The sequence below is a fragment of the Oryza brachyantha genome, chromosome 9 (genome assembly GCF_000231095.2).
Source record: "Oryza brachyantha chromosome 9, ObraRS2, whole genome shotgun sequence".
NCBI classification, from domain to species: Eukaryota; Viridiplantae; Streptophyta; class Magnoliopsida; order Poales; family Poaceae; genus Oryza; species Oryza brachyantha.
Window position 1 is genome coordinate 9110512 of NC_023171.2, and position 9466 is coordinate 9119977.

At 43.1% G+C, this 9466-nt stretch overlaps 1 protein-coding gene across 1 annotated transcript; it reads right to left on the reverse strand.

The window, feature by feature from the left end:
• Positions 1-1783: 1783 nt before the first annotated feature.
• LOC121055303 (zinc-finger homeodomain protein 9-like) lies at positions 1784-3404 on the reverse strand. Its single transcript, XM_040527368.1, has one exon. It carries the CDS (start codon positions 3276-3278, stop codon positions 2199-2201), a length of 1080 nt encoding a protein of 359 aa, XP_040383302.1. The 5' UTR covers positions 3279-3404; the 3' UTR covers positions 1784-2198.
• Between the last annotated feature and the right edge of the window lie 6062 nt (positions 3405-9466).

Here is a 9466-nt window from a genome sequence, read left to right on the forward strand (position 1 = left end):
TGTCATAACTGACCATTATTATTTTAACTTTAAATATTAATAATATTTAAACAGTCAGTTGATGATTAGTAAAAGTTACCATGTCATATATTTATATGTCATATATTAAAAATATAACATATTTTTTGACATACACAATATTTTTTTAAAAAATACGAATGATCAAAGTTTTCAAATAAACAGTAAGTGGTGTTAATTATTTAAAAACAAAGAGAGCACTGTAAAAGAGAAAGAGAAAGAGAAAGGAGTCTTGTTTTTTCTTTGAGCCTGCACTGTCAGTGAAGCCATGCCAACGCTAATGCCATCACGAGCGTAGCTGCATGATTTGGCTTGTCAGCCTGCCCAGCCAGCCAGTACCCCATGGCTCCATGGTGAAGTGAGAGAGAGTGACACGAGCTGTGCCTAGCTCTCGGCCTTTTGCCCCCTTTTCAGTGTCAATGCCGCCATCAGCTTTTCAACAAGCCAAACCCCCGGCCAGCGCGACAAAAAGCATCCCTCCTCTTATTCCATCCCATCGATCGCCGGCCAGATGGGTTTGCAAGGGCTACAGAAACTAAATTGTTTGGTTTTGGGGTTAAATTAAGAAATAAGGTTCTCTTTGGTTGAAAGGATTTTCAGAGAAAAAAATAGAGGCATTTGAACTGTTTTTTCTGAAATTTTTGTGATCCGAAGAAGCCCTAAATAGATTTTCTGATAGAATTTGTTTGGATTTTATTGGTCTATTGATGGAGAAATTGTTTGACTTTTTCGTGGAAAAAAGATAAACAACATGTTTAAAATGAAAAATAATTTATAAATAAAACTTTTATGTATGTATTTTTTTGTAATTTAAAATTTAAGGTTGAAAAATAAACTACGATAAAAAAACTCAAAATTAACTTTAAATCTTAATGTTAAAATTTTAAATTTTGGCTTATAAACGTAAACAGAAGCAGAAAACTAGGGTTAGATGGCTTTTGTGAAATCGGGAGATATCGTTAGTGAGCAGTTTTTTTTTTTTTAATCGAGGATTGTGAACCCTACCAGCTACAACCTCTCTCTGCTCGTGTACAAGCAAGCCTGCCTAAACCCTTTTTAGTGATATGCTAAGAAATTCTTCGGGCAAGGGCAAAGCACACCTTACCCAAAAACCCTCTCTCATCACACTGTACAAAGAGCTGGTGGTTATCTGCCTGCTGCACTTTTGGAAGTGGTGATCAGTTCTTCTTCCCTGTTTGGCCATCCTCTTGGATTTTGCCGTGTGCATAGCTCTGCTTTAATTCATGGCGTAAATGCCCGGAGAGAGATTTTTAAAAATGGAGAACTCCTGCTTATTAAGACTGGCTAAGTGATGCCAGAAAGGCTGTACCGATGTACAGTAGCTGACAGTTGCGTTGCCTAATCGTCTGATGCATAACAAAAAAAAACACTAATTTTAGTGACAATTCTGAACATTTCTAACAGTTTTTTGGTGATCAGAGAGTTCTAGAAGTTCTTGTTGATCTTGGAGGGAAGTGGTAGAGAAGATTGGGTGGGGTGAATATGAAAGTGATGGTTTTTGCTTTAGTTTAATACGCACGTTAGTTAACTGCAACACACGTTACGATGGATTCATGCAAAATATCTCTGCAAAGCATCTTATAATATGGGCAGCTAATGATGTAGGCTTAAGCGCGTAAAAGGAAGCGATTGTGTTATTTTAATCGCAAAGAGCAAAGGCGAAACTACAGATTGTGTTATTTTAATCGCAAAGAGCAAAGGCGAAAGTACAGAGCAAGTCAATTGATTAATTAAAGAACAGTAATTAATACTAAGTAAGAGAGTAGAGTGCTAAGAGGTGAGGCTGCTTCCATTTTTGTATACATTTTTCTCAATAGAAGAGAGCATGAGATCCTAGAATTCTAGAAGGAAGAACCCTCTCCTCCTGCCTCTGCTTCAAGGAGGACAAGAACAACCAAGAAAGGTGCCACTTTTGAGATGAGATAATCTAATTAATCCCTAATTGTCCATCATTATCGGATCCCAAGAACATACAGGAAGGAAGGATTGGATTTTGTTGTTGTTGTTGTTGTTGTTGTTGTAACTACCATCAAGAACTGATCTGCAGCGGCGGCATGCTTTCTTGGGGTTAATTTCTTGGATGAGCGATCTAAGGGGAAAAAAGAAGAAGAAAAAAAAGGAATGATCACTGAAGGCTACTTGTCTCTTTCTCTCTAGCTTTATGCGGATTGCGGCGACGAAGCTCCGTTCTCTGGGTGGCCGGTGGCGGCAGGGGGAGCGGCGGCGGCGGAGGAGGATGTTCCGTTGATGTTGAAGTCGGTGGTGTGGGAAGGGGGTGAGGTGTGGTTGGTGGTGGGAGGGGGAGGAGTGGTGGAGGGGTTGAATGGTGGGGCGGCGGTGGCGGGAGCTTGGAGATGCGCGGCGGCGGCGGCGGCGGCGGAGGAGGAGGCGCTGCGGCGGGCGCTGTGGCCGCCGAGGTAGTTGTGCTTGTTGTTGTGCATCCAGACCTTGAAGACGCCCTTGCCGACGCCGATGTCGCGGCACCACTCGTCGACGATGGCCTCGTCGCGCTTCTGCAGGCGCCACCCGAGCCGCTCCGACAGCTCCTGCATCCGCTGCTTCTGCTCGGCGGTGAACTTGGTGCGGAACCGCTTCCTCGGCATCCCGCCGGGGGGCGGGGCGCTCGCCGGCGACACCTGCGGCGGGAGCCTCTGCGCCTGGCCCGGGGCCATCTGCCCGCTGGAGCCCAGCGAGAGCAGCATGTGCGGCGCCGAAGGGTAGTACGACGACGGCGGCTGGTGCGCCACCGGAGCCGGCAGGTGCGGCGGCGGCGGGGAGACGGACCGCTCGTCGTCGTACTCCGAGCCGTCCGAGTCCGAGTCGGACTCGTCGCCGTCGACCCCGGGGGGCAGCCGCACCTCGGGCGTCTCCTCCCCGCGGTGCGGCTGCCCGTGGAGCACGCTCGCCGTCATGGGCGGCGCCGGCAGCGCCGGCGGCGCGGGAGGCGGCGGCGGCGGCGACCCCTCCGGCAGCCTGCGGTGGAAGTTGCGGTGGCAGCCGCACGCGGCGCACTTGAGTGACGTCGGGTCGGCCGCGTTGGCCGCCGGCGACGGCATGAACTCCCCGCACCCGTCCAGCGCGTGGCCGCCCAGGCTCGCCGCGTGGTTCTTGAGGCACTCCCGGTACACCGTCTCCCCTCCCAGTCCCACCGCCGGCGCCACCGCCGCCGGCTTCACCGCCTTCTTGATGGCGCCGTTGGGGAACACGAGCGGCTTGTACTTCACGTCCATGGCCTCCATGGCGGCGGTGCCACTCGCCTTGACCAAGGTTACCACCACCACACCGCTAGAGCTAGTGCCTAAGCTTTGGCTTTAGCATGTGACGACGTGTCAAGGGAGTGAGGAAAACAACAGGTAAGGAGGTGAAGCGAAGGCGAGGAGATAAGAATAAAAAGGGCCAGGGGAAGGATGGGAGAGTGAGTGAGACACAAGGTTGAAGAGAGCATAAAAAAAAACCACTCATTAATCATGTAATTAATGATCCCTAAAAAAGTTGATTTAAAATGTATCTCCGGAGATATATTATGGCTGTGCTCGTATTAAATATGATGTAGATATATCGTGGCTAGGGATGAATACGGACCGTAGGATCAAAAGTTGACGATGATACGGCTCTACGGCGACGTAGCAAACGACATCGGTTTTTTGTTTGACCCTCGAATTGAGCTGCTATTGACATCATCGCATGGCCTGGAGCTATACACGTGTAAACCATGCGTTCTTATACCACTGTGTACGTGAATCAATTAAAATTATTGCATGCGTATTTTGATGTAATTAACGCATATTTTAAAATATAGCTGAGATAGACGAGGACAGCACACATTATTTAATAAAATATATATGGCATTTATATTATGAGATTTACATCTGAATCACTGTATTTGTAATCATCGGTGAAATATCAAAAAGATAATAACATTTTTCTTCAGATTTAGGTAACATTTACACTATTAGATCCAGTGGAGTAGCCAACAACATCATTTATACTAGACGACTAATAGCGTTAATGCGTTATTTGGTTATTAGCCATTTTTTTCGGATGTAGATGGTGGTTTTTAGTGGAGGCAACGCGGTTAGGTGTGGGTAGAAAGCTCGTGGATGTTTAGCTCGTTTGACTTGTGACAAACTCAGCTTGGCTCGGTTTGACTCGTTTCATTTTTCTAACGAGCCGTGTTCGGATTTTAGCTCGTTAGAGATAACGACCTAGCTCGAGTGGGCTCGCGAGCCTAACGAGCTAGACCAAAGACACGTAATTCGCCGACGTTCATTGATTCCACCCCGGAATACACGTGTTCAGTATTTCATAGGTTTACCATGTGATTTGTTGGTTCAAACTTTAATGTTTAGATACAATTTCATATGATTTGCATGTTTGAAATAAAAATTTGCTTGTATAACCTATTGAAAAACTGTTTAGGTTAACTTTTCATGCATGGCTCACGAGCATAACGAGCCAACTCGAGCTTTACAACAAGCCGAGCCGAGCTAAGATTTTAGGTCGTTACGATAACGGGCCGAGCCGAGCCAGCTTGTTATTTTAACGAGCTAGACCGAGCCGAGCCGAGCTAGCTCGCTATCCACCCCTAAGCGCGGTGGAGACCGGGTGGCTACTCGACCTATTTGAAATCAGGCTCAGGTGTTGATTAGCAGGGTCTTCTTTTGGTTTTTAAAAGAAAAGTCAAACGACATATTCATAAATGAAAAATAATTTGGTAATAAAAATTGTATATATATGGTGTTTTTAAGTAATCTAAAAGAAAAAATACTGAAAAATAAAATACGATGAAAAAATCTCAAAACTAACTCTAAATTTAAAGTTAAAAAATTAAATATTATTTACAAACGTAAGCATAAGCGAAGAGATGATGCCTAAATTTATATGAGCAATATGATAGACACATATATGCTGCCATTATGCATCCACCTACAACAAATAGCAATAAGGTCCATTTAACCATATATCACTAAGAAAAAAAAAATACGAGTGGTTTCCTTGGAGATAGACCATGGCAACACCGAAGTTTTGAATCTTTTGCAGCTGTCTTACAACTAGATGTGCTTATATGGACTTGAATTGCGAATCAATGCTGCGTGACCACAATAACAGAGGAGAGGATGGTTTTTATTTGACCCTCCTTGTGAGATGTCATTGACATCATCATATGGTCAAAACATGCATGTAACCGTTTTTATGCAGTTGTCACCACTATATAGAAAATTTCAAGCACTAGATAATAACACATTCTTTTCTAGGTGCTCGTCTTTTTGCTTTTCGAGAGAAAAGGCGAAATGACAAGTTTACAAACAAAAAACAATCTTAGCAATCTATAAGCAAAATCTAAAAAAATAAACTACAATAAAATAACCCCAAAATCAATTAAAAAAGTTGAAAAATTAAATTTTAGCTTATAAGAATAAGAAAAGGCGATCTATGAGTCTATATGTGTATAATATTGTTTACGTAAATCTAGGGTCTTATCTTTCGCTCATGTTTTTATAAGCCAAAATTTAAATTTTTAACTTTAAATTTGAAGTTAATTTTGAAGTTTTTAGTGATTTATTCTGTTGTAGTTTCTTTTGATCATTAAGAACACATATATAAAATTTTTATCTATAAATTATTTTTTATTTATAAATATGTTGTTTGACCATTTCTTTTAATATGTCAAAAGATAAACAATTGCATGCTTAACCATGCATTTTCCATGGTTAAACTTGACCTTCAGCCTGAACTATCATATGGCACTTCACACACCAGACATTAATTTCTCCGTCATCACATCAACAATTGCATGTAAGATCATGCATGCTAACAAATCTAATCAACTACACACAATAAATCGGCCGTGCATCAGCTATAACAAATCTAATCAACCCTCAAAGCTATGGGTGATGAGTTTTCAAAAAGAAAAAAAAAAAGGCTATGGAGAGATGATGTAAGGTTGGATGGTACTAATAGATGGGCTATGCAACACAAGATGTACAAGTGTACACCATCCCCGATGCAAGCCATGTCCTGGTCCAGTCTTGGAGCGTTACCATGACCATTGCTAGCTACCTCATTAAGCTGCATCCATTCTCCATCCAGAGAGCTTAGACTTTTGGAGCGTTTAGGGCATTTCTAATCCATAATACTATATATATGTTTTCTATAAACTTTTCATCATTAAGAAACTAGTACTAGAGAAACACTACTATTTTACACTTAAATTTAATGCTACTTATTTCACATGATATTTTGGATGTTATGTAGAAATCATGTCTCATGCAAGACATGATTTTATTCTCTTTCCTTATTTATTCACTTGTCACATCATTTTTTATTCTATGTGACAACTTATTTAATGCTATGGACACCATCTAGTTATTAAATTGGGAATGCCCTAGAGATACTTTTAGATAGATAGATGGCTGCATGGATAGATAGAGGCAGGGCATCTAGCACAAAAAGGTCAGAGGGGGATGACATGAGAGAAGAGTGTAAATGGAGAGGGGAGTAGAGGCCATAAATTTGGCCATTACTCACTGATGGCGAGGTGGTTGGCAGGGTAGCGAGCGAGCGATACGGCCGATGGATCGATCGATCAACTGGTCGTCGAACCGATCCCCGTGTGGCGCCGTCGATCGCTGCCGTCGAATCCACGTTCTTACGTGCATGCATGTTGTTATGATGCTGGTTTACTAATTAATTAAACGTTCTTACGTGTACTAGTAGTAAAATGTTTGCATGGAGTAGTAAATTAAATTAATGGAGATGCACGCCGCCCGGCCGGCCGCCCGTCGTCCTGGAATAAAAATCCTTGACGGTTGATTCGTTCTTGGCTCCCCAGATCGAAGAGATGAGAGATGGAATGTGAAGTTTAGTGAGGTACAGCACAGGCAGTTGCGCATGATGCGAGTAAATGTTGGTGACTAGTGCTAAGTTGGTACAGAGAGGGATGGCGTCGTCAAGGCGACAGAGTGTTGCAAGTCGTGTGTAGAACTACACTCGAGAGAGAGAAGCTAGCCAGCTAGCATGTGCCTCTTGGTACAAATTAACTAAGGCCCGTTCGGTTGGGAAAAAATTTTAGGAGAGAGATCACATCAACGAGTACAGTCATATATTTAAAGCATTAAATATAATTTAATTAGTATTACTGTAGCATTTATGACTAAACATGTACTAATTAGGCTTAAACTATTCGTCTCATGATTTCTCCCATAACTATGTAATTAGTTTTAATATTAATATATATTTAATGATTTATTTTTGTGTCCAAAGATTCGATGTGATGTTTTTAGAAACTAAACCGGACCTAACAAAAGCACACAGTATGTGTATAGATGGAAGTTAAATACTGAAGGCACTACAAGTATATTATGACCAAAGTTGTTGATGATGGACCAGGCTAGCTGCAGAGAATTTGTGAAATTGATCACCTGTTTCTCTTTTTTTTCTGCCCTCCTCTTGCTCCATATCCGCAAAGTTGTTGTAAGCCAAGCGCTGTCCTGGAAGATTATCTTGTCGAGGTTCGTTTGGTGTTGGCAAACAATTGATAGACAAGTAGAAGACATATACTCTTTTTTTTTCACAACATTAATTTTTTATTTATGTTTGACCCCTCGTCTTATTTAAAATTTTTATTTAAATAAATAAAATTATAAACCATACTTAAAGTTACTTTAATAATAAACCAAATTATAATAAAATAGTCAATAATTATATAAATTTTTTAAATAAGATAAAAGATTAGACATAATAAAAAGTCAACTGTATAAAAAAAAATCGAAGAAAATACTAAAGAAGCGACAATTAATGGCGGATTGTCAACGGAGGGGAGGCATACTCCGGAGAGCACACAGTGGGATGTTTTTTTTTTTCAAACCTACGATCGTCCAAGTAGGTTGGACTAAACATTTTTTTCGCAGAAATGAAACTTTTTTTAAAAAAAAATACATGACATCGCATGAAATAATTTTATATGAAACATCTCTGGGATGGACGAAATAAGAACTGCATATACCACACAAAATTATCGACAGATGTAACTATGAGCAGAAAATTATGTGTACATAGAAAAGGTAATACAGTGTGAGAACGCGAACTGTTTACTACCAACATCCGATTTATTATTGAAACGACGTATCTAATTTTCTATAAAACACTGTACATGTGCACACTCATCTAATGAACACGTGTGTAATCTATCAAGTACATTTGTCTTGAGAGTGAGAAGTCACCACGAGCATTTTATTATCTACGGTTATATCACCAGCTACTTAAATAATAATTAATCGTAAATACGAGCACTCGTGTAAAATTTAAGTCAGATAGCACGATCACCATCACATAAAACATAAGTACATAACTAGTTCATCGTAGAGCTAAGGTCGATTCAAAAAACCATATGTATATCCGAGTGGACACGCTAGCTTGGATCAAAATAACACATCTATGTGTTTCATCGTTACTTTTACCTCGCTAACCATATGTATATAAAAAATTTATTCACGCATTATTTTCTATTTGCACGTATGCCTTTGACTTTTTGACTAATGCGAGCGGGCACAGGCAGCAGTCAGTCATTTTCTTCGACAGTTCGGATTTCGTCGTGAGCAACCCCCGATGGAGAGACCCGTTGAGGCGCAGCCTGCCCGTGTAGGCGGTGGAGCAACAGCACGAGACAACGCGCGGGACACACCAACAAAACGGAGTCGGACGCGCGCGCGCCCTACCAACCAGCCAGCCGCGGCTCCTTCCCACCACCCATGCACGCGCTGGCAGAAACACGATCAAACCCGACCGACTGGTTGGCGCCGTGAGAAACGAGATCGCCAATTCGCCCGCGGCCCGCGGCCCGGCCCGCCCCGCCCCGCTCCCCACCCCCACCATGTGAGGGCGAGCGCGTGCCCGTGCGGCTGTGCAGCTCGAGACGAGACGCCGGGCGGGCGGGCTCGCGGGCGTGAGCTGTTGCTGCATCCGGCGCGCGGAGGGTCGCTTGACGTCTGGGGGGCGCGGAGTCCCGGAAGGTACGTGTCTGGAGGAGCGGCATCAAACCGCGGCCTGTGCGTCTGTCTCGATCTCGCCCGTCCAACCGAAGCTCCACCGGACCGGACCCGATCCACACCTCTCGTGCGTCTCGTGTGTGTGTTGTCTGTCTACCTTTCCTTTTTTTTTCCCCACTCGGGTGTGTCGTGCGTAGACTGGTGTTGTGCATTGCAGGGGGGACATGCAGGAATCTGTCACTCGGCCTCCTTTTACAGGCTTACCTGGCTTTTTACAGATTACAGGAAAAACTCCTGTACTTGGGCTCCTACCTTGGACACTATTTGTTGGCATGTTGCGCGCTCGTCGGATATTACTCGCCTACGTTATCTATCTTTTCCACCGAGGGTTGAGTGCACCGGTGGCCAAACTACTCTCTTTGGTCCCAAAACGTTACTAC

Excerpts from the sequence above, each read along its gene's own strand:
- LOC121055303 (XM_040527368.1), bottom strand. The coding sequence starts at position 3,278 with ATGGAGGCCATGGACGTGAAGTACAAGCCGCTCGTGTTCCCCAACGGC.